The 24,717-nt window shown below is 39.3% G+C and overlaps 1 protein-coding gene across 1 annotated transcript; it reads left to right on the top strand.

Moving 5' to 3' along the window:
- Positions 1 to 519: 519 nt before the first annotated feature.
- slc12a4 (solute carrier family 12 member 4) lies at positions 520 to 24,634 on the top strand. Its single transcript, XM_042399227.1, has 24 exons — positions 520 to 827; positions 12,272 to 12,369; positions 12,459 to 12,590; positions 12,967 to 13,113; positions 13,553 to 13,607; positions 13,902 to 14,032; positions 14,175 to 14,416; positions 14,864 to 15,078; positions 15,332 to 15,496; positions 15,911 to 16,009; positions 16,135 to 16,192; positions 16,333 to 16,507; positions 16,776 to 16,894; positions 17,077 to 17,175; positions 17,595 to 17,714; positions 17,917 to 18,021; positions 19,708 to 19,876; positions 20,545 to 20,740; positions 21,140 to 21,309; positions 21,724 to 21,855; positions 22,257 to 22,364; positions 22,608 to 22,795; positions 22,986 to 23,119; positions 23,228 to 24,634. The coding sequence occupies exons 1-24, from the start codon at positions 692 to 694 to the stop codon at positions 23,317 to 23,319; spliced, it is 3,285 nt and encodes a 1,094-aa protein (XP_042255161.1). The 5' UTR covers positions 520 to 691; the 3' UTR covers positions 23,320 to 24,634.
- The last annotated feature ends 83 nt before the right edge of the window (positions 24,635 to 24,717 follow it).

The following is a 24,717-nucleotide window of genomic DNA, read 5'->3' on the forward strand; positions in this document are numbered from 1 at the left end:
TGCACATGTCTCAAATTATAATATATAATAAATGACATGAATTTAATAAAAAAAAGTTACATTTCAAATGTTGAATGACCCTGCGTTCAAAGGATGAAATGACATCCAACTGTTTAGTGTTTTAACATTTTCTGTTTCCTCTCATTTTGACAAAGTATCTGTTTATCTTTCCTTCCCTGCTTTTTCCATTCTGTGCTTCCCCTTAACCAACTTAGGTTGATTATTTTCCAAACTGCCACGTCGCTGTCTGTGTGTTTTAGGAAAGGCCCCCACACACAGAGGACTGACTGTCTGAACCTTGAACAGACAAGGTTCACTCTGTTAGCTGTCATTATGACACAGACAGCAGAAGGGGGTCACCCTACACTCTCTCCCCCTCTCATTGAGAATGACTCAGGGATGACAACGCTAAGTCTTCAACCAGGGCTGAGCCCCACAGGTCACTCCTTCTCCTTGGGGGGTGTGAGTGTCTTCCCAAATGCTTCCCCGGGACCGCAATAGCCTTTCTGTTCACACAAAAAGCCCAGGAGGGGCTGGTCTGTGGGCGGGGAATATGATAATACCCTCCAGAGGAAGTGAGCGCAGTGTAGTGGAATGTAGTTGCCATTAGTGGAAGTTGAGCTGAAGCTGGCTAACAGCTAGCCTGCTATGTTGAGTGTGAACTGGAGACACAGAGGAGAGTGATGAAAACATGCCTCACTTCACAGTGGTGCCGGTAAAGGATCGAGCTGAGTCCAGCTATGACAGTCTAGAGGGGATTAACTGGGTGGATTACAGGGACACTGGACAGGACTACCCTGATCATCAAGACACTGTCAGTTCTGATGGTAAGTCTCACAACTTTTACTTAGCTCTTTATCTCTCCGCTTTGACAGACGTTGACTAATTTGGAAGTTGAAGAAAATGTGTCCTGAAAGTGAAACTTAATGAACTGGATCCCGCAGATCCAATTCATGGAGTATGGGGAAGCTTTGCTTTGTCCTGAGAGCCTTCTGAACAGCTGGTTGTATGGTTACCATGGCAATTCTCCAGGGTCACAAAGCAGTTTTCCTAGCAGACAGGTCTGTTTTTGACAGCTCACTTACAGTCGGAGAAACACTTCTTTTTTATCATTTTGAAGGTGCTTTTTCCTGGATTTGGAAAGCCTTTTAAAATAAACTAAGGGACAGATGAGAAACAAAGGGAAAACAATGAAAAGGGTGAGAACTGTGGGGAAAGACACAAAGGGGGTGGGGTTTTGTGAGGGGGGCCAATACCACCACAACAAGAAAAGGCCTCAAGTGCTTCCACACAAAAGATGGAGCTCTCTTTGTGCCAGGGGAGGATTTCCTTTCACAGAGATTGGCTGTTCAACAACACAGGAGCAGATTTCTCCCTCCTTGCTTCTCTGCCTCAGCTTGTCTCTCACTGTCACTCACTTGTTTCTCCACTGTATCAACATAGAAAGAGGGGGGCCACTGCCCGACAGAAGAGAAAGGGAGGACAGCGGGAAGAGAAGTAGAGGCGTGAGGAGTTTGTAGCCGCTGGGTAGGATTATGTGAGAGCTGTGCTGATTTGTGTGGGCTGAGAGAAAAAACAAACCAGAGGAACAGAATTTTTTTTTTTTAATAAAAGACTCACATGGGCGTGGCCTTCAAATGAAGCGCCCACGCTTAACCAAGGGCCCAGGAGGCCAGGCTGGGCACAAACCAACACACTGCCTGGCCATCCATTTATATTACCAGCTGAATATCATGCTGACTGTGAGCTTGTTACTACTGAATAATATCAGAAAGGATCAGAGTTCAAGGCTGAAGACTCGTCTCACAAGTTGTTACTGTGTTAATGAGCTTCCGGTGTTTGTCTAAGGAGGTGATACATGTGCATTTCTATGTATGTGTACATAAATGTGCATATAGCCTATATACTTTGCAATAAATTGCAATGTGCAGGTGAGATGGCCCATGCTTCAGTGTGGCACAGGACTCAAGTAGATATCTGAAGCATAACAAGGAATTTCAGCACATGTTGACCTAGCTGTCTGGTTGTATATTTCTGGAATGTATGGAAGTCACCCTTTAAAGACACATGATATTCTCAAACAGCAGAAATACAAGTTAATACACTTAAGATATGGAACATAACAGTACTTTATAAGTGTTAGAAAGTAGTGGCTCTAATGTGCCCTGAGCAGAACTTTGTATTATGCCCCCTAAAAAGGGTTTGATGACACAGCTGTCCTGAAATAACCCTGAAACTTTTCTCAGTGAGTTTTCGCACATGCCTGTTGCTGCCTTTGTCTTCCTGCTGTCATAATTCTCGCTAACCCACCCAAGCAGAGTTTCCTGAAGCATGAGAACAACAACTGTTAAATTTAGTGCATAGCTGCAAAGATGACTACATGCTGTACAGGGTGAGAAGGAGAAGAAGAAGAAGGAAGTGAGACTGTGATGAATGATGAAGTGGAGCAAAGGGCACACAGTATATTACCATTATGCTTCAAACACACATGGTAACACATGGTAAAAATATAACAGACCCACTCCTGGACCCCCTGCAGTTCAACTACAGAGTCAGCAGGTCTTTGGACAGTGGAGTAAACATGGCCCTCCACCGCATCCTTCAACACCTGGACTCTGCAGGAACCCACACCAGGATCCTGTTTGTGGATTTCAGCTCCGCCTTTAACACCCATTATCCTGGTTCTGCTAAAGGACAAGCCCTCCCAGCTACACATGCCTGACTCCATCTGCAGGTGGATCACCGACTTCCTGTCTGACAGGAGGCAGCACTTGAAGCTTGGGAAACACATCTTTGACTCAAGGACCATCAGCACTGGTTCCCCTCAAGGCTGCGTCCTTTCCTCTCTACTCTTCTCCCTGTATACAAACAGCTGCAGTCATCAGTCCATCAAGCTCCTGAAGTTTGCAGATGAGGCTCATCTGGCCAAACAACTTGGAGCTTGAAGTACACAACCATCTCCACTGTCTTTAGACAGTTCTTCAGAAAGAAACCAGCCCCACCTGCCCCCATCAGCCTGTGTGACTCACCAGTCAACACTGAGGAGTCCTTCCGTTTCCTGGGCACCATCATCATCCAGGACCTCAACTGGGAGCTGAACATTAGGTCCCTCACTAAAAAGGCACAGCAGAGGATGTATGTCCTACAGCAGCTGAAGAAGTTCAACCGGCCAAAGCCAATGATGGTGCACTTATACACTGTCATCATGGAGTCCATCCTCACCACCTCCATCACCATCTGTTACGCTGCTGCCACTGCCAAGGACAAGGGCAGACTACAGCATATCATTGGCTGATTGGCTGCAACCTGCCATCCCTCCAGGACCTGCACACCTCCAAGGCCCTGTTGCAGGCAGGAAAGATGATGGCCCACCCCTCCCACCCTGGACACAAACTCTCTGAAGCACTCCCCTTTGGCAGGAGGCTGCGGTCCATCAGGACCAAAACCTCACGGCACAAGAACAGTTTCTTCCTAACTGCAGCTGGTCTCATCAACAAGGCACGGGACCCCCACTGACACTGACTGTGATCCTGACCCCCATTGACACCACACGTACATTAACACACATGTCCGCATCTGACTTATGTGTTACATTAATGCACATCTTGCACATATTTTGTTTATTTTGTTTGTTTATTTTTCATATCTTCTATTGTTAATTTGTCACGTATGTTTCTTGTATTTTGCAATACTTGCCTATTTTTGTCCTCACACTATGTTTATTGTTATGCATCATCAGACCAAAGCAAATTCCTTGTATGTGAAAACCTACTTGGCAATAAACCTGTTTCTGATTCTGAACTAAACAGTAACAGCTACTCAAGTCACTGTAGTTGACTGCATTTTTATAGCATCTCTACTGTGTTTTTAAAGCATGGATGAATGTTATTTAAGTATTTTGTCATAGTTATTTTTAAACATGGATTTGAAATGGTTTTTTTTACTCCATGAATAACAAGTGCCGAAAGAAGTTTGGAACATGTGGCATGTCCATATGCGTTATTGCACCATCTTTAGTTATACATCCAATCCAGTAAATGAAAAAGTTGGGTTGGAAAGTAATCACTGTGGTAAAACAATCCAAAAGCAATTGCGTCTACTGGATGATTTCATCATGGGAGTGGTGGGCTTGGGTATGGTACATGCTGTGTGTCTTAGCCACAGTGTGACGTTTACAGCAGGGAGGAAGTGACACAGTGAAGAGTCTGTTTCAGCCCATGAACTCAGCTCTGTTTGGCACAGGACAAGACCAGCCTTAACACTGTGGTCATTGTCGCAGTGCTGCACTCCACTACACTTCACTACCCTGAAATACCATTCACATTTCAGGGAGGGAAGTTTCTTGCTCGTCTTATTTTCTTGCTGCTACATAATGTGCAAAAAGAAAAGAATATCAGCCATACATATAAATAGGTTTGTTCTGAACACAACTTGTCCTTGGTGGACATAGCATTCTGTTATTCTACCATTAGCTAAAGTTTTGTTTTTTGCCTGTTCTTCTTCGTAAGTCAGAACTTTAGGTTTATTTGCAACACTTTTACATATCTTAAAATACAACACATCAAACTTTGTCAATGATAAAATGAATAAGTCCTGTACTTATTTCCATTATTGTACCTGGTGTTCTCACAGTCCTTAACCACTAAACATGGTGGAGATGGGCATAAATAGGAATATTACAAAGTACTAAAACAAGCTTTAAATTTTTGCTTCAGAAAACAATATTTGAAAAAAGGGACATGTAACCTAATCACAATCTTTATTCCATGGTTTTGATTGAAAGCATGGAAAATCTAGGATGAAAAGTGAGCAAGAAACACTTAAGATGCTGCCTTCTCTCCATGACTACTGCCTCTGTGCAACATTGGCACCTTGGAAAAGTTTCAGGTTTATACGAGTATATGAAGCGAAGCAACACATTGTATCCATTAACTAAATAAAATTAATGTGCAGGAGATATTACTGTTGGCATTAAAAATTACATCAATAACATCAAACTTACTTCTCATCATCATTCATAAAAACATAAGTCATTCATACGTATCCATAGTTAATATGCACATTTGTGAATGGTAAAGCTGATAACTGACAACAAAAAACTGTCCTTTCAGTTATGCCATAAAACCCAATAAAGTAAGAAATCCGTTAAACATGAAAAAGTGCACAATTAATAAATAGTACATTTTTATTATATTCATGTTTTATAATGAAATTTTCATTTTTCAATTTTCATTTCATTATAGAAGAAACATTGGCATCATCAGGCAACCTGGCTAATGTGCTGTGTTCTCATGGCAGCTAGCTACTCACTTTGTCTGTCATATGTTAGCGTACAGTATCAGAGTTTATCAGAGTTTTTTGTTTTGTTTTGTTTTTTCTGAAAATAGTTGTCTGCTGTGTCTGGAAATTAAAGGTAGAGTCAATCATTCTGGAGAAAGATTATTGATATTTGAATTAAACACCCAAATAAATACACCCCTCCCTTCCTGCTCATTCAGAAGTTCCGCCACCCAAACAACCAAAAGACAAATATGGCGGAATATCAGATTATGCTTCACTAAACGTGACAGAAACAGGCTCGGAATGTAAACAAAAATGCGGGGGGTCTCAGTGAGACTATCTCGGATTCAGTGTGGATTGATACATTTAATAAAATGGAAGAATATCTGTTCTTTGAGAAAACACTTTTTATTTGAATTGCTGGAGACGGTAGACTGTCATGTCCTCACGCAGAGAGCTGCTCTGATGACGCCCCCTGCTGATTGGCTCAAATAGTGTTTTGTGGCTCAGTTGGAGCCACTTTCTTTGTTTTCCACTTACAGAGCCAGGGCTGTGTATGATAACTTTCAGCGCACACACAGAACAGACAGCTAGCGGACTGTGAAGAGATTCGCTGAATTTGACAAAAAGTGTATTGAACAATCTTTCTCCAGAATCACCGACTCTACCTTTAAGTTGATGAGAGCAGTGAGGCAAATCAAAATGTTGTGGGCCATAAAACCAAAACGAGTTGAAACAAGCTGAAATGCTCTGTAGAAATGAACAGTACCTTTCCTGTTACATTTTGTCATTTGATGTTTAGTGAATATAAATATATTGATTTGTTCAGCTCTATTTCTTCTTCTATTGTTATTAGAAGGAAAAACAGCAGATATGCCAATAATATAGTCATTGAGTGTAAATTTGTCTTTTGCTGGTATTGGCCCCAAACAGGTCCTGAGAAGTTTATATAATGAGTGGAGGATTTGGAGAATGCTTCTGTGTGTTCCTTCAGTAATTCTGGAGGACAGGATGGCCATTCCTGTCTTGCAGTCTGGCGTGCCACTCAGATATCCATGCAGAGATAAACACACTGTGGTACAGCAGAAATGTAGAGCTGATGACAGAGGTAGAACAAATACAGATAGCCACACACACGCGTGCGCACACACACACACACAAATGCACATACTCATGTATAACCCTTATAGTACCACTGTGTAAGATTTAGTGGCATCTATCTCAAAAAAGATGAAAGGCCCTCTCTAGAGCCAGTGTTTGGTTTGTCTATTCTGGGCTACTGCAGAAACATGGCAGTGCAACATGGTGGGATCCATGCAAGAGGACCCGCTCCCTATATAGATATAAAGGGTAACGAAAACACAACGATTCTTATTTTTATGGGATTATACACTAATTAAAACATACTTATAAATATTATATTCCATTTCTGCCAAGTCCGTTTCACTAGATGCCACTAAATTCTACACACTGCACCTTTAAGCTCTAACACTATGCAAAGATCATAGTAGGTGGCAAAGATGATCTTGCTTTCCCAATAGAGATTCGTCTTCATGGCAGAAATGTAACAAGCCAGTTAATTTGTCACACATCCTCTTGAGATAGCTATTTGAATGATGCAATTGTCAATCCATCTGTGTATCCATCCAACTATCTGCCACCTCTGTTCCATCTGCTTACTTTAGTCAGGGCCTAAGTGGCAACAGGACAAATAGAGCACCTCAATGTTTTCCAATGTGTGCTGCCAGCTCTTCCTGAGGCTTTCTGCATTCTGGGGGATGTAGTCCCTTCAGTGTGTCCTGGGTCCAACTGTCTGACTTAAACACTAACCAGAAATCTGTGCAAAACAAGTACAGTATACGCATGAAAACAAATAGTTTAGTGTTCATGCATAAACGATTTGTTGCTGTGCTTTTCTTGGGTCTATGGTGAATTCAAAACATGTGAAACTTGTTAGAAAAGCACTTTCAGACTAGACTGTGATTCAGCAAATATGAGTAGGGATTTCTGGCACAACTTCACCTACTTCCAAGGTGCATAGAGAAAGAAAGAAGTCTGAAGGGGTCAAGACTCCATCAACACTTGTAATATAAGAAACAACTCATCATTAAGTTGTTCTTTATACTACAAGTGTTCCTGGAGTCTTGACCTCTTCGTTCAGCCAATATATTTCTGGCAAAACTGTTCAGAGCAGTAATGATCTGTGAATCATTACAGGAGAAACAACTGCACTATCAAGTTGTGCTACTTTGGCATGTTCAAGCATTTAAATGTATCATGTGTAGATGAACAAGCCAGTGGCTGTTTATCTGTACATGTAACATTTACACAAAGCAAACATTCATGAGTACGGGTTGTCTTTACAGCATAAAGGCGTAATGTATACAGCTTTAACCATCATTAAGTGCATGAAAACATTTTGCAAAAGCATTGCAGATACACAATCTCCTGTACAGACCACAGTCAGGGCTTGTTAAGTCATTAGGTCTACACGCATTGACATCCCCATTTAGTTCATTTGTGACTTTTTGAAGTCTGTTGTACGATGCATCTCTTCCCACCCACCTTTACCCCCTGAGGTAATCAGACTGTGCTGCTGTCCTTTTCTCATCATTAGAACACATCAAAGCTAATATGTTTTGCTATACGGCTCAGCAGGTTAGCATTCCTCTACTCTGTTCAGATGCTGCTCTGAATGAAACACTGCCATTACAACTTATGTTGGTGTGTTGCTACAGCAGAATTACATGGTTTCTTGCCACAGGCAAAGGAGAAGAGTAGAGTACAATGAAACCAAACAACTTCATATAAAGCTAGTATTAAGTTTGAGAAGGAAAATAATTTAAGTTAGTATTATGCATTTGAAATTTGCCTAACTGATTTGTTGGTTTGTCATGACCAAACGGTTACTCTATACAGTACTGAAATACACTGTGCAGGCCTGTTTTTTATAGAAAGGCAAGTGTTTTAGATATTAGATCCCACATACATTTTTGAGTGATTGACATTTTCCAGATATGCACCACTAATGTGGGGTGATGTTACTTAAGTGAATGAGCCCGCAAAGTGAGTAATCAAAGTTGCTTACTCGATTTTACAATGAATTGACAAATACAGAAAAGGCCTAATTGTTGTATCCTGCCTCTGCAGTGATGCACCATAAGTAACATAATGTTAGCACAGTTAACTTTGTATTTTATATAGCACAAACAAATTAAAAAAAACTGGACTTTGCTTGTATCAGATTTAACCAATCTCCACAACTCCTGGTTATGAGTAATGGAAATGGGTTTTATATCATTTTGAAAGAGCTACACTAATGTCCTCATTGCAATACTCCAGATAACAATTCATGTTAAAGATTTTCACTCTTTGGACTCTCTTCCCCCATAAGTTATTCACCTTGTTGAAAAAGCTGGTAGAATCCAGATAGTTATAAGAGGTCAGTGTGTCTATGAAAAAGGGAAGAAGCTTTTTGGCCCAGAAATATATAATGAGCTAAACACAATGGACTATAAAGACAAATATAACTTTACCTTTTTACCATTTGAGCTGCTGCCCTGCAACAGTTGTAACATGTTTGCATAAACCAGTCACATCAAGCTATGCTTTGAAGGCAGGCATTGTTTAATGCAGCAGGATTGAATGAAAACAAGTAATAAAAAAGCAGCAAAGGATATGCACATACACTCTATTTTACTGTCTTTTTTTAATATATATATATATATACACACACACACACACCATCTTCCACACACACACCACCCCCAACAACACCAGTAATCAGTAAAACATTCTTGCCAACTAACTGCACAAAGTAGAGTGAGCTAAGCTGTACGACTTCTCTGCCTCTCAGTGTTAAGTCTTAAATGTTCATTAAAGAGGAAGTTTAGCAAAGAGGCTTTTTCAAACCCTAAGGAGCTAATGGACAGCGATATTGTTTTCCATGTCTAATCGGCTTTAAAAAGCACAGACACATTACTGTAAAGTTTCTTTCTCTCCTGAACATTAGTGGGTTTGAAAATGTCCATTCGAAAGATAACTGGAAGGAACTCTTAATCCAAGTATACTGTGCAGTCTAGATAAAGAATACTAATGACCCGTTTGGTGTTTGCTGAAAAGTCCTGAAGATGTTTTGCAGAAGCTACTTTCTGGAAGTTGTTCGTTGGACCTATAACAAATAATTCATATTGATTTTGTCTTTGCAGATTATCTATAAGAAGTTGTTTAGAAATCATGAATTTTGCACTTTGAAAAGACTTGACAACCTAGCATCTTCTCTGCAAATTGATCTAGCTGTAAATACCGCACACAGCAAATTATACTGTACCTTGACAGGCCTGACACCCAGGCAGTATGTCAAAACATTTGCTTTGGACTTTGTTGTACTTTGTGTTTGGCTGGGGCTTCAAATTAAAGGTGATAGCCAAACATACAGTTTAGTTGTTGTCCATACATTACAGCTGCTGCGACATGAATAGCTCAAATGCTCCTACCTCACTAACAATTTTCAGCAGAAAAGGTTAATGAACACACAGAATGTTGAATTTTTCTTTCTGTTTCAAAATATTTTCATTATATATAACATGGTTTTAGATATAAGTGTTCTCCCATACCACCACCGTTAGACTTGTTTAATGAGAAACCTGTCAGCTGCTACTGACAATGAAACAATGAGTCAGAGTATTTTAAATTCTTGTATATAGAAAGTAAAAGTCATGTACAGCACTGCTTAAATCCTCTCCCTGCTGTAAATCTGTCTGTCCGACAGCACTGACAATCTTTGATCTTCTGGCTGTAGCCTTGAGCAGTTAAGGTGGGGGCACAGGTGACATGTCGGTACACGTTGCTGTAAAGCCTGGGTGCCGTTCGGTGTGCACAGCAGGACTCTTGTGTGCCTTCATAACAGGCCAGTTAATCTTTAATCTTTTTAATTAGACATTTAATGTGAAGTTATTAACAAGAGACCCCCACTGTCTCCTTAGCCCATTGTTAGAGTGATTTATATTTAGTTGGTTCAACAAATGGAATGAGCTGAAAGCTACACTATTTATTTATTTATCAAGTAACACTTCCTGTCAGGACATATTTGAACATCTCTCACTCTATGACAACGTCCATCTGCATTGCCCCCAGAAAAACCAGCTGTGCCTTTTCTTATGTGAATCAATGCCTCTTTCTCATCTGCAGTAGTCTTCCCTCACTGTTGCTTCAAACACAGATGTTATCCTATGCCACTGACTGCAATATAACACTAGAGGACAGTGTTGGCATTGTTTTTACTCTTATCACTTCCCAAGCATCACTACAATCCAGCTGTGTTGTTGTTTGGGTTTGTAAAGACAGAACAACAGACATCTGGCCTTCATGCTCCCATTGATCACTTCATTTTCACATATGTCAGGAGAAAGTTGAGCTTTAAACTTTCTCATTGATAATTTACATAGGTCATTTTTCAGTCAGAGGTTGTTGCATCAGCTAGACATTTCGAACTGTAGTTCTTTGAGATATCATCAAGGCTATTATATCCCCATGAACAGACATGTGCCTTGCATGTGCCTTGCATGTGTGTGTGTGTGTCTGTGTGTGTTTGTGAGTGAATTAGCACTGTACCCTGCACTCACCCCCCTCACCATGCACCATGTGTTAGATCAGGCCCCTGAATGAGTGTTCACCCTGGGTGACCGGGTGTCCTGGATAGTAATCGACAATTTCCCCAAGCCTGAGTACAGAGTACTCTGTTGCAGACTGCACACAGCGCATAACTATGCTTACTCACAGCGATACTAGCAGCAGTGGGACACAGAACACAGGTGAGTGAAGACCAGCATTGAAGCTCAGCCAATTCACTTGCAGCAACACTGGTGTTCTTAGTACAGATGAGAATATTTTCCTTTTTCATGCCTACTTGGTAAATTGGCAGACTTTTTGTTGCAGGATTAATTTGGGATTTGAGATGCAGGTGTTAAAGTTTACGTGCTCAAATAACCCAAGGTTAGGTAATTTCTGACCAAGGCACTGTGCTCATTTTTGGATGATTCATTTTTTTCTTCAAAAGCAGAAGTTAATGAGAGTAAAATCTAATTAAATGCTTATTTATCACCCAGACTTTGCTTTGTTGGCTTAACGTGGTCAGTGCTGCTTTTGACCTTGTGGCTATTTCACTGCAGCTCCATTGCATCAGTTATATGTCTAAAGTTTAATGCTACATGGAGATTATGAAGGTGTTTGAATTATAATTAGTAGTGACATTTTAATGCTGAATATTGAAAATGGAATGGACTGTCATGTAAAAGAACTAGCATAGAAATGTGTTTTTTCTTCTTCTTTGTTGTATTAATTACTGTACTGTTACTTTTTACTGTACTGTTAATTACTGTTGATGCTGAACTGCTGTATTATTTTTTTTTTTACACAGTCTTTTAAAATGTAAATATTTGTTTGAGAAAAGAAAGTGCTGAAATGTTTTCATGTAAATACAAATCTGGAATTTTTTGAAACCACATAAATGTTTCATTCACATTCATGACTGTTAATTACTATTGACATCTTGTATATGGAATTCATGTAACCTAAATGTCATATGTATTTAAACAAGTACCACATGTGTAAGAACCAAATATTAAACGCATTTTGAATGTCATACTGACACAGCATTCCACTGTAAATTGTAATATTATATTCATTTTTATTGATTGACTGGATTTCAGTACTTTAAAGAGATATAGATGAACTTTTCTTTCATCCTCTGAGACAGCACTAACACTGCTGGAGACTTAATATTGTCCATAAAGGTTTGGTTGGTAGAGTGAATAAGCATCTTCTTAAGACAGGGTGATGCAGATCATATTGCGATTTTTATAATTTTTTTTATTGCAGGTTTTGCTGATTTATCCACAAAAAAATATATTTGTTGGCCCCAGTAGCTCAACTTACTGAATGTCCAAAAAGTAAATTTATTTTTATTGTCATTCTTTTTTCCCCCTTATAGGACATGGGAATCATAAAGAAGACAGCCCATTTCTCAACAGTGCCGATGCTGCTTGCAAGAAGAATGACTTCTATGACAGAAATCTGGCCTTGTTTGAGGTCTGTTATTGTTACTTTGTAATATTTCTGTCAGATGATAGACTTAAATCAATATGATTAACTTAACTTCAGTTTCACTCTTCCTCCAGGAAGAACTGGACATCCGGCCGAAGGTTTCCTCTCTGCTCAGCCGCCTGGTCAACTACACAAACATCACCCAGGGAGCTAAGGAGCATGAGGAGGAGGAAAGCGCTGAGGCCTCCCGTAGGAAGACCCCCAAGGTCAGGAGTCAGGGCAGAGCAAGGAAACACTATGTCTCGCTGTTTTTAACATGTGTACACTGAGTTTTCTGAGGTTTAGTAACACCCTCAACCTCTGGCTCTCCCCCTGCCTCGCTATCCAAGTTCTAGTTTTGTATTAAGACTTGTTGATTGATTGCTTATGCCTTTGCACGCTCTGCAGTCATGCAGTGGCTCTGTAAGACCTGGATACATGCAAGAGCTGATGACATGATAGAATGACCTTTAAAAAGTACATCAATCAATACTAAAGATCAATATGCTTGTTTCCTGAAATGTCAGGCTCAATACTCTCCCCTCTCTCTTTGCCCCCTCCCACCCCCCACCCCCTCCTTCTCTCCCCCATTCTGTCTATCAGTCTCCCAACATGGGCACTCTGATGGGTGTCTACCTGCCGTGTCTCCAGAACATCTTTGGTGTCATTCTTTTTCTCCGACTGACATGGATTGTCGGGATGGCTGGCATCATACAGTCCCTCCTGATTGTCCTCATGTGCTGCTCATGTGTTAGTATGCACACACACACATACTGCACTGTACACAGGCACACACACACCATTACGTCGGGTTGATTTCACCACCAATGTGGGACATAAGCCAGCTTTTTTTTTTTCTAACCAGTCGATAGAATCCACATGGTTGCATAAGCAGCAACAATCATTTAAAGCAAAGACTGACTGTCACTTGACTGACTGACTGTCACTGATTTTTTCATACAGTATGCTTCCATTATCCAAACCTTATTACACAAATATTGTGATCATATTAATTTCCAGGCTAGATGCTAAATGTATTGCTTCCTTTCAAAAGGATTATGCTCTGTTAGATGGAAGATGTGCTCGCTTTGAGCTGTCAGTTTGATCAGTGGATATTAACCATATCATATTGTAACATGTGTATGTGGGTCCTTTTCCATTTTTATTTATTTTCCCCTTTCCTTTGCAGACGATGCTCACAGCCATATCAATGAGTGCCATTGCCACTAATGGTGTTGTTCCAGGTAATACATGGAAAAATTCCCTCATCATACATTTATCCTACATGTAGCCTTCGTCCACACTACAAATATTAAAGCAGTCTATCGAACTGAGTAGACCTTATTGCAACATAAAACTGCTTTTCAAATACATACTTGTTGGACCTTGATACAGTATCTGGTGACTGCTCTGAAAAAGTGTAGAAGTGAATGTTTCTATTACATATTCTCCCACTTGGTGGCAGCAGAATTTCACTGTTGTGTCTACTGCATGCAGTAAAAATCAGGAGATTGCAACAGCTTGTTTTCCTGTTGTAGCTGGAGGAGCATACTTCATGATCTCACGCTCGCTGGGCCCAGAGTTTGGAGGAGCTGTGGGGCTGTGCTTCTACCTGGGCACCACTTTTGCTTCTGCAATGTACATACTGGGGGCCATCGAAATCTTCTTGGTCAGTTTGTGAAAATATTATGTGGTTACATTCCGGCTCACATTCGTATGCTAAAATGTGACTCCACTGTTCTGTATAAAATATATCAGCCATTACATGAATTTTATATAGTCTGTCCTGTCCTGTCATTTTTTCTCTTCAGAAATATCTGGTCCCCCAAGCGGCCATCTTTCATGCTGCAGACCCCCATGGGAGCGACAGTGCCATGTTGAACAATATGCGAGTCTATGGTTCTATCTGCCTTAGCCTGATGGCTGTGGTGGTTTTTGTGGGAGTCAAATATGTCAACAAACTGGCTTCTCTTTTCCTTGCCTGCGTCATTATCTCAATTATCTCCATCTACGCTGGGGCAATCAAATCCATGACTCATCCGCCAGAATTCCCGTAAGTCTGTAGACAAAATTGCTAGAATAAACGTGTCTTAACAGGAAGTAACATGATTTATGGGGAACTTAATATGGAATTTGTGTTTTTTATGGGGGAGAGAGTGCAAACATTTGCAGTGTTACTTGCACATGGAAAATAATACATGCTTTTGTATTATTATTTTTTAGGTTGATTTTTTTTCTGTATCGTTGTGATTCTGTTTCCCATCTGCCACAAATAGGTGGACCACAATGTGGATTTTTCAATCAAAGAATTCCATCTTTCATCTTATGACTTTCATTGTAAATATGTGGAAATAAAACTGAACTTTACTTTTAGTTATGATGATAAAGAAGAGATATATGATGAGGACAATGATGATGATGATGATGATGATGTGTTAGTGGTGGAAAAAACAGTATAACATAGTAATAATTTCAACATTTATCCATATCATTGCTATAGGATCTGCATGCTGGGCAACAGGACATTGGTCAGAGATCGCTTTGATGTGTGTGCCAAGACTGTAATAAAAGGCAACATCACAGTGCCCAGTCAGCTGTGGGACACATTCTGCCTGCCGGGGAACATGAGCGGCTCTCAGTGTGATGACTACTTCATCCAGAACAATGTGACAGAGATACAGGGCATCCCTGGACTGAGCAGTGGGATTATCAGAGGTAAATTCAACAATAACTGGTATGAAGCATGAGATTTTGACCAAAACTCTTCATACAGCAATTGATTCCATGCATGATTGAACACTTTTATGTCTCAATTAAAATCATTACAAATTAAAGACAAAAAATCATTAGGTGGCAAACTTAAGGTAATGTTTTTTCATTAGAGAAGGAAACCATTACATTTTGGACTTTGGCGTGTATGAATGTCATTCTCTTTTTGCTGATAACATGTGTCTGTTCTCTGTGTTAGAAAACATGTGGAGCGACTACATGCAGAAAGGGGAGATCTTAGAGAAGGCTGGGCTAGGGTCAGTGGATGCCCACAGTGCCTTGGAGAACTTTGGCATGTATGTATCAGCAGACATTGCTACATCATTCACACTTCTGGTGGGGATCTTCTTCCCATCTGCCACAGGTAAGACAATGTCATCAACCAGCCAATCTAGGTTTATCAACAGCTGACCTCAGTCGATGAGACAAATTACTTTAATATTAAAAAATACAATAATGTGCAAAATATTATTAAGAATGTGACAATAGCTTGAGTGTAAAAACATAAAGGTTCACCTGTTAAACCTCTAAACTGAATAATGCAGACAATATGACTGACTCTTTAGAAAGACCTTTATTGTCTATACAGTATGATCCCATTAAAGTCATTTTTGCGTAGATTAGTGAAGGTAAAGTTTGTGGTAGTGAAATTGTGCAGATGCACAAAACAGCAAGACAGGGAAGCTTCAAACCTCACCCTAATCCAGCCAGTAGGGGGCACAGTTGAACCATTTTTCCAACTCTGTTTTTTTTATCGACTGTCCTCTTGTTTTTGAAGGTATCATGGCAGGCTCCAACAGATCTGGTGATCTCCGGGATGCTCAGAAGTCCATACCTGTGGGAACTATCTTAGCCATTACCACTACTTCACTTGTTTGTATCCTTATTTTGGTGACTGTGCAGAGTATAAGATTCACAATTTTACCACTTCAAACAGGATACAAAAGTAGATTTGATACACATCTTTCTGTCACCTTAAGGCCCTTGACCTCTTGTCTCCAGATTTAAGTTCTGTGTTCCTGTTTGGGGCATGTATTGAAGGAGTAGTCCTGAGGGACAAGTAAGTTCATTTGTGTCCTGCAGTGAGTCTCTACCATTCCCTAAACACTGTATGTAAATAGTAAAAATTAACAATGGGGGAAAAAAATTATAAATGTCAAGTCGTATTTTGAGTCATACTCAGTCAGCATGTACTTGCAGGTTTGGGGACGCAGTAAGAAATAATTTGGTGGTGGGAACTCTCTCCTGGCCGTCTCCATGGGTCATTGTCATTGGCTCCTTCTTCTCCACGGTGGGGGCAGGCCTGCAGTCCCTCACTGGAGCCCCCCGACTTCTACAGGCCATTGCCAAGGATAACATCATTCCTTTCCTCAGGGTGGGATGCTACACATTGTTGATCATGCATTGTTTATATACTTCACATTCTCGGAAAAAATGCCTTTGTACAGTAATACATTGCTGCGAGACAGAAATGACTACAGAGTGATCATTTGAATATTCTGGCCAACTTCTACATCACGTGCAATATGCTGTGCTGGAAATGACGCTAGTAATATTTGGGTTGCCAGCTTATTTGAATATTATACAATACCAAACAAGAGGTAATTTGAATTGCTGCATGTATTTTGAATTTTTTGCTTCAGGTGTTTGGTCATGGAAAGAGCAATGGAGAGCCTACATGGGCACTGCTACTGACTGGTCTCATAGCTGAGCTGGGTATTCTTATTGCCTCACTGGACATGGTGGCTCCTATCCTTTCTATGTAAGCTCCTATACAAAAATATACATGTATTGTACTTACAGACAAACACACCTTTATCAACACTTTCACATTCATTTCCCCTTACACATGTTATTTACATTAATTTTTAATTTCCCTGCAGCTACACCATTATATTATGTACTTCAAATGTGTTGAAAGTTCTCTTTGTCTTTATTCAATAGGTTCTTCTTGATGTGCTATCTCTTTGTAAACTTAGCCTGTGCTGTACAAACTCTGTTACGCACACCCAACTGGAGGCCAAGATTCAAATTTTACCACTGGTGAGCACAGTTTTAACAATGTATTGTTTTATATATATGACCTATTTGTATGTCCTTTGCAGCAACATGTTTTTACAATACATGGTGCAAAAAAGGCTAAATTATTTCATTTCAATAAGGAAAGTTTTGTCCAGGAACACATGAGAGCTAGGGGGTATTGCTTTTGCTCCCTAAGTACCTCTTAGAGGAGGCAAGGAGACACTTGAGTTGTCCTAGCCAGACTGTCCTTGCTGTCTCAGGCATTTAAATTACCAACTTCTCCATTTCAAGTCCACCTCTGTAAGATTCATACTACAGTTGCCTTCATGAAATGTAATACACCAGCTGGAGAGACCAATGCATTATGCATACTTGTAAATAATGTTACTGTTCTTGGTATGCAAAAACAACACTTCAAGCTTTATGTGTCACACCCTCAGGGCTCTATCCTTCCTGGGCATGAGCATGTGTCTGGCTCTAATGTTCATCTCCTCCTGGTACTATGCTATTGTGGCCATGGGCATTGCTGGGATGATCTACAAGTACATTGAGTACCAGGGGTATGTATGGAGTCTAACTTGCATTTACACCGCTTTTGTATTGCTGTCCTATTAATTCTCATATTATTTGGGGTGATGATGGTTGTGTCTCTGCGTTTCTGTCTTCCCCCTGAATATCTGTAGTGGGTGCTGGTGGACAACTTAAATTGTCTGTCTTCCCTTATTTTTGTGTCTTGTCTCTTCTGCAAACAAACAAAAACAGAGCAGAAAAGGAGTGGGGAGACGGCATAAGGGGACTGTCCCTTAGCGCTGCACGCTATGCCCTGCTAAGATTAGAGGCTGGACCACCGCACACCAAGAACTGGAGGTACAGCTAAACCTATAAGAGATGCTCTGAATGTTTCCTCACAAACATTGCATGACATACCATACTTGTATTTCTGTTTTGGGATATAAATGTTTGTTTTTTTTCACATAAATTAAGCATCATCAAACATTCCACACTCTCTGATCACTAACAAATATTTCACATTATTTTAATGGTACTGCATCTCATATGCCAGTCAATGTAATTTTGAACATGTTGGAATGCATTAATAATGAGAAGCACTAAGTTTTGTCAAAATCTTATGAGTGGGATTTGTGAAATATTGCGTGAACCAGATGGACAAATGTAACAAATGAGTGGGTCCCCGTCTGTCCTTTAAAATGGTCCTCCAGAATGATGATAATGCCATACAACATAAGAAATATGCAAAATATTTACTACCAGCTGTTGTCCATATTGAAGCATAATGAGTTAGTATCATCTGGCAAGTATGAATGTAAAACAGTTTTGGGAAGTTGTGGCCTGAGGAAGCTTTTTTTTTTTTTTTTTCGCAGTAAGTTACTGCATCACATTTTGCTGCAGTTGCATAATGCTGATGCTGCACTTCTTCTTTTGCCATTCACTAAAATGCATTGAGAGAGGAACATAATAGCCAGTCTTGATAGTTTTGACTGCAGATTGAAGAATGGAAAGGGTCCAAAATATCAATAAAATAAAAAAACAAATAGACATTTAGTTTAAAACTCTGCTATATCTTGTAGACAAATGCTTTGTTTGTTTTTTTTTTAATGTCATTGATTTTGTTCAACATGGACTTAGGAGCTGATTCACTTTAAAAAATATGGTAATTTAATTACTGTTAAAACAATGATTACATGTAACTTAGACATCTAAACAACTTTCTCTTTCCAGCCAAATTTAGCCCAGTTTTAATCTGGACTATAGACATTTTGAACTGCAAATCACACATTCAATGCTTACTGAGAGACCAGTACTTCAAAAGTCAAACTGATCAAAATCTATGTCTAAAAAGTGAAAATGATGAATGAGTGCACAAACAGATGAAAACCAGCATTGCCCCAGTGACATTCAGTTTATCTTGTTTTGGTAGACAAAACACAAGCATAATCTTATGTCTGTGCTTTTCAATTGAACTCTATTCAAACAACTTTATTCATCCCTTGCGGTGCAATTAAAAAGTATATGCAGCAGAGCACACACACATGGACATATATCTCAATAAGACATAGGATAAAATAATATAATAAATATTTAAGATGCTAAAAAGTATATGCAAATATAAAATGCATATTAGCAGAATGTATCGTAACAACTACGAGGAGGGGTCAGAGATCAATGGACAAATGGTATGAAAGTTGCCCATCTCCTGTTCTACAACTCTAGCACAGATGTCAGCAAGAGGGGAGCCACTTGAAGGCCTGGAGCATTATGTATGTGGGGTCACTCATGAAGGATTTTACTTGCCTTCTGAAGAGTACATTTCCTGTATATGCTTGGTCAGAGACCATAAAGGGAGACCCATGACCTTGGAACACGTACTTACAACAGTGTGTATATATGCAAAAGCAACCAATGAAAATAATATAAAAATAATAATAAATAATATTTTTTCTCAAAACTTGGGTGGCAGTGTTTTAAGAGTGGATCTAAAGACACACTTTGAAGTTGGCCTTTGTCTCATATTATCTGTCTGTTACTCTACAGACCTCAGCTGTTGGTGCTGTTGAAGCTGGATGAGGACCTCCATGTTAAATATCCCCGACTGCTGACGTTTGCCTCGCAGCTGAAGGCAGGAAAGGGTCTGACCATTGTGGGCTCTGTCATCCAAGGCAACTTCCTGGACAGCTATGGGGAAATGCAGGCAGCTGAACAGGTAAATACTGGAAAGGGATGTATACTGTACTCTATTGTGCTATGTTGCTGAGTGTATTGCAACTAATTGTTATAAATGAACACCTTTTATCATTTGAAAAGCACAATGAAGCGTAAGCATACATCACTGTGAATTTTATATTTTTGTTACATTTCTCCACCGGCAGTTGTTTTTTAGTGTTTGTCTTGTAATCAATGGGCATGGCTCGAAACAGCTTGTTGTTAAAAGTACAGCATGTTGCCAATGAGCCATTTCAGATAAAATAAGCGATTGATGCAGGAACATTTTTCATAATGATATGTGTTTGGTAAAGAATTTAACAAGTGAAGGAAAGTTTGCTCTTGTTTATGTGACAATAACTGGAGAAATTAATTACTCATCCTTGATTGCCAATATTCAGGCACTGGAGTTATCAACAGAGCAGTGCTCTCTAGGGAGGTAGTGAAGGTAAAGCATGTACTAATTTAATTTCAGCTGTGGAACAGTTGTTTTTTGCAATACAAGTCATTATGATGAACATTCAAGGCATGCACTATGATCAGTTTTATCAGATGTAGGATTTTTAAGCATTATGTATTGCAGTTTATAATTATGTAAATATGCTTTATCTACTTACTTCTTATTGTGACCATGGATTAAACTTAATTCTGCATATCTTTTCCTCTCAGGCCATTAAGAATATGATGGAGATCGAGCGGGTCAAGGGTTTCTGTCAGGTCGTGGTGGCATCTAAAGTGCGGGAGGGCATTGTCCATTTGATCCAGTCGTGTGGTCTGGGGGGCATGAAGCACAACACTGTGGTGATGGGCTGGCCGTACGGCTGGAGGCAGAGTGAGGACCCTCGTGCCTGGAAGACCTTTATCAGTAAGAGTCTAAATGAAATACTGGCATTTAAAAGGCCCCATCAGTAATTGCAGTATGACATCCCTATCACATGACTGCAACCCCGAATCAACTTTGATTGTATACTATTTACAGAAATGTATGTAGTTGTCATGACAAATTTTCATGTGCTTAACAAACGCCTCAACATTATGAACTTGTAGTTACAGTAACCACGGTGACAGTAATGTGAATATACTTTTTGGGTGTTCAAATAAATTCTGTGATAGTTTTCCTCTGGCTAGTAAAGAAATAACTGCAGTGTGATTCTCATGATGTCATTGTATAACCTCTGTACCTGTACTGTGAAGTTAACTTCATTTAAACTATTAATAGTGAAAAGGTGAATATCTCACTCTTCGTGTTTTCATCTCTACTCAGACACAGTCCGCTGCACCACAGCGGCCCACCTGGCACTAATGGTGCCAAAAAATGTGTCCTTCTACCCGAGCAACCATGAACGCTTCACAGATGGCAACATTGATGTGTGGTGGATTGTCCATGATGGGGGAATGCTGATGCTGCTGCCTTTCCTGCTCAAACAGCATAAAGTGAGATGACAAAGTTTATCGTATATCTTTGAGTTTTATTCCACTGAGCAACCGGAGGATGCAGTGTGCTGAGTTTGTTTCATTGCCATTTACATTTTCTTTTCAGAATTTTAATATTTTATATTTAAAAAAACATAAAAATGAGACCAAATTCATAATATGTGTTAAAAAATTATTATACAAATAACTTAATTTTCATTTGATTTTGATTCAATAAAAACAAAAGAAACATAATGTAGTAATCCCAAACTTGGTTAGTTTTAGTTGATATCATTTGGGGCTTTCCCTTTGGAACAAACTTTTTAGAACTTTCATTTCAAAATATGCTTTCTGTAGGTAATTATGTTTACACCCATTCAGTGTTGCACATGCTTTTACACTTGTGGCAATACCACGGTTTTATTTGCATTTTAGGTTTGGAGAAAATGCAGAATGCGCATTTTTACTGTAGCCCAGATGGATGACAACAGCATCCAGATGAAGAAAGATCTGGCCACGTTCCTCTACCAGCTGAGAATCGAGGCCGAGGTGGAAGTGGTAGAGATGGTAAGAGTTCCGGTTACACAACTACTAATAAAAATTCAAGGGTTAAACAGGGCTTTATAATGCAAGGGACAACTCAAAATATATTTCATAAAAGTTTTTTAAGTAATAAAAGTTGTAACCTAAACCACATGACAACTACAGTATATTGCAACGAAACACGTTACTTTGCTCACTACAAGATGACAAAAAATGTACTATCTGTTCCAAACAAAATGGGGGTTGAAAAAAGGAACCCATTGCTTGCTTCAACTTGTCTGATAATATGAGCAGATACCCATCCACACAGACAGAAAGACAAACACTTGAACATGAATTCATTTTCTTTTATCAATTTACTTTTTCATTCATTCTGTTGTGGTTGAAATAACCACTAAAATTATGTTTGTCAAATGGGATTTCAGCATGACAGTGACATCTCAGCATACACCTATGAGCGGACGTTAATGATGGAGCAGAGGTCCCAGATGTTGAGGCAAATGAGGCTGTCAAGTGCAGAGAGACAAAGAGAGGTATGTTTGTTTTTTTGTGTGTGTTACATTTGTTCCTGAAAATAAGCTTAAACAACTCATGAAACACATTATGCATGCAAAATCACTGAAATGTTTTCATGTTTGGAATCACTACTGGTTGTCTCTAATGGCACAATGTGGGAATTTAACCTGATCAACATTAATTCTGATAATTAGCTATGAGTAACAGTAAATCCTGCATTTTGACAAGCTTGCCTCATACTATTCTCATGGCTCCTGCAGGCACAGCTGGTTAAGGACAGACACTCTTTAGTGCGTATGGGAAGTCTGTACTCAGACGAGGAGGAGGAGGTGGTGGAGGCTCCTCCAGAGAAGGTTCAGATGACGTGGACAAGAGAAAAGTGTGAGGCTGAGAGGAGGAACAGAAACAACGCACCCGAGAACTTTAGAGAACTAATGAGCCTCAAACCGTGAGTCACATTTATTTTTTTCAGCATGACTCATCTTTACCTCGCCTCTCATGTAATGCTGAAGCATTACATTTCAATGTTTTTTTCTCTTCAGTGAAAGCTTGCTTAGAAGTAGTTCAAAAAGTTTGTCATTAGCACAAATACATTTTACTTTGTGAACCCCCCCCCCCCCCCCTTTACTCTACTCCAGGGATCAGTCCAATGTGCGGCGAATGCATACAGCTGTGAAGCTGAATGAGGTAATAGTAAACAGGTCCCACGATGCTCGATTAGTGCTGCTCAACATGCCAGGACCACCTCGAAATACAGATGGAGATGAGAACTGTATCCTTTGCCAATCTGATAAATCAAAAGGGCATTTTGCATAATTCACATGCCATAAAAAGTGAGTACACTATTGTTGGGTTGTTTTTTTCTCAACCCTTACCTCAGATATGGAGTTTCTGGAAGTGTTGACTGAGGGCTTGGAAAGAGTGTTGCTAGTCAGAGGCGGAGGTCGGGAGGTCATCACTATCTACTCATGACCTATTAAAAACTGCTATACCAGGGTCTCTGCCTCAGCAAGATCGAGGCAGCACACGCTCTGCTGCGCGAAAGTTCTTGGCAGATGCATGATATTGACTCTTTTTGAGTAAAAAAAGTGGTTTATTCTCTACTTGTAGAATATTGGGACACATTAGTGTACATATCCATCTATGTTCTACCATTCTTTACAAATCAAAGCTGTTATTATTCTCCCTCAGAAATCAATGCTTGTCTGTTTAACTGTCAAACACGGACTTTAGGTTAATGTTTTTTTTTTATTCATAGGTAACAAATACCTTGTCACAGGTGAACCTATCTTTGAGAATTTGGCAGACAGAACTACACTACTACACCCCGAGAAGTACACATGTTGTTAGAACAGTTTTCGCAACCTTTAATCTAAAACAGCTCTTTGATTATGGAAGCACACTGTATTTATTTATTTATTCTTTCAACGTTTCCCCACTGAGGTAAAAGAAAATGTTACTGAAGATAATGAACACAATGCTCCAGTATGTAAATGTGGATGCCAGAGATCATAAAGCAAGTTTTTAAAAATAGTTATAATTTATGATTTTTTTTTGACAGATATTTGTATTGTTGATGAGTGAAAAAAACTGTTTATGAATAACTTTTTTTACCTGTTACATTTGTTTTTTTTTTAAACAAACCTGAAAAGCTTATTTGTACACAAAAAAGGCGGCTGAAGTGAAGATCTCTTTTTCTAAGATGAGTATGATCAGTATTTCTTTTTATGACTGAATGATATATACAAGTAAAGAGTATTTTATATTTAAGGGATAACCCATGACAAGCTGTGCAGTTATCAAAAACTAAATGCACAATGCCAAGACTGCCTCAAGTTTGCTCCCAACTTTATTAGATTTAAATTCTTTTAACGTTTGTTTTTTTTTTCCAGAACAGCATAGGTTGGAGTGGATTATCCCATTTATATCATGTCATGTAATTTTCCAGAAATCCAAATGTACACTTTCAGTAATTAAATGGAGGCTTTATGTTGGCAGTATTTTAGTGAGGTTATGAATATTAACTTTTGAAGAGCTATGAGGCTTAAAAACGCTGTGGTTATGTGAAAATTGTGCACATGGTGTAGAAATTAACATCAGTGTGAGCTCACCGAAGCAAATTCCTATCAACTACATGGCAATACAGTATTATATCTGAATCTCAACACGACAGTTGTTTGTTTGGCCAAATGGGAAAATAGCTCACACTAAAATACACACTATGTTTTGTAAACTTCCACAACATCTTATTATGCTGTAAGGTAAAATAAAAACATCAATTAATAAACTGCTCTCCGCTGACTATTTTGTTGAAGGTTTTCATGAATTACCTTTAAGTAATATCATAGCAATAAATAATCGTGTGATAAT

The sequence above is a fragment of the Thunnus maccoyii genome, chromosome 1 (genome assembly GCF_910596095.1).
Source record: "Thunnus maccoyii chromosome 1, fThuMac1.1, whole genome shotgun sequence".
NCBI classification, from domain to species: Eukaryota; Metazoa; Chordata; class Actinopteri; order Scombriformes; family Scombridae; genus Thunnus; species Thunnus maccoyii.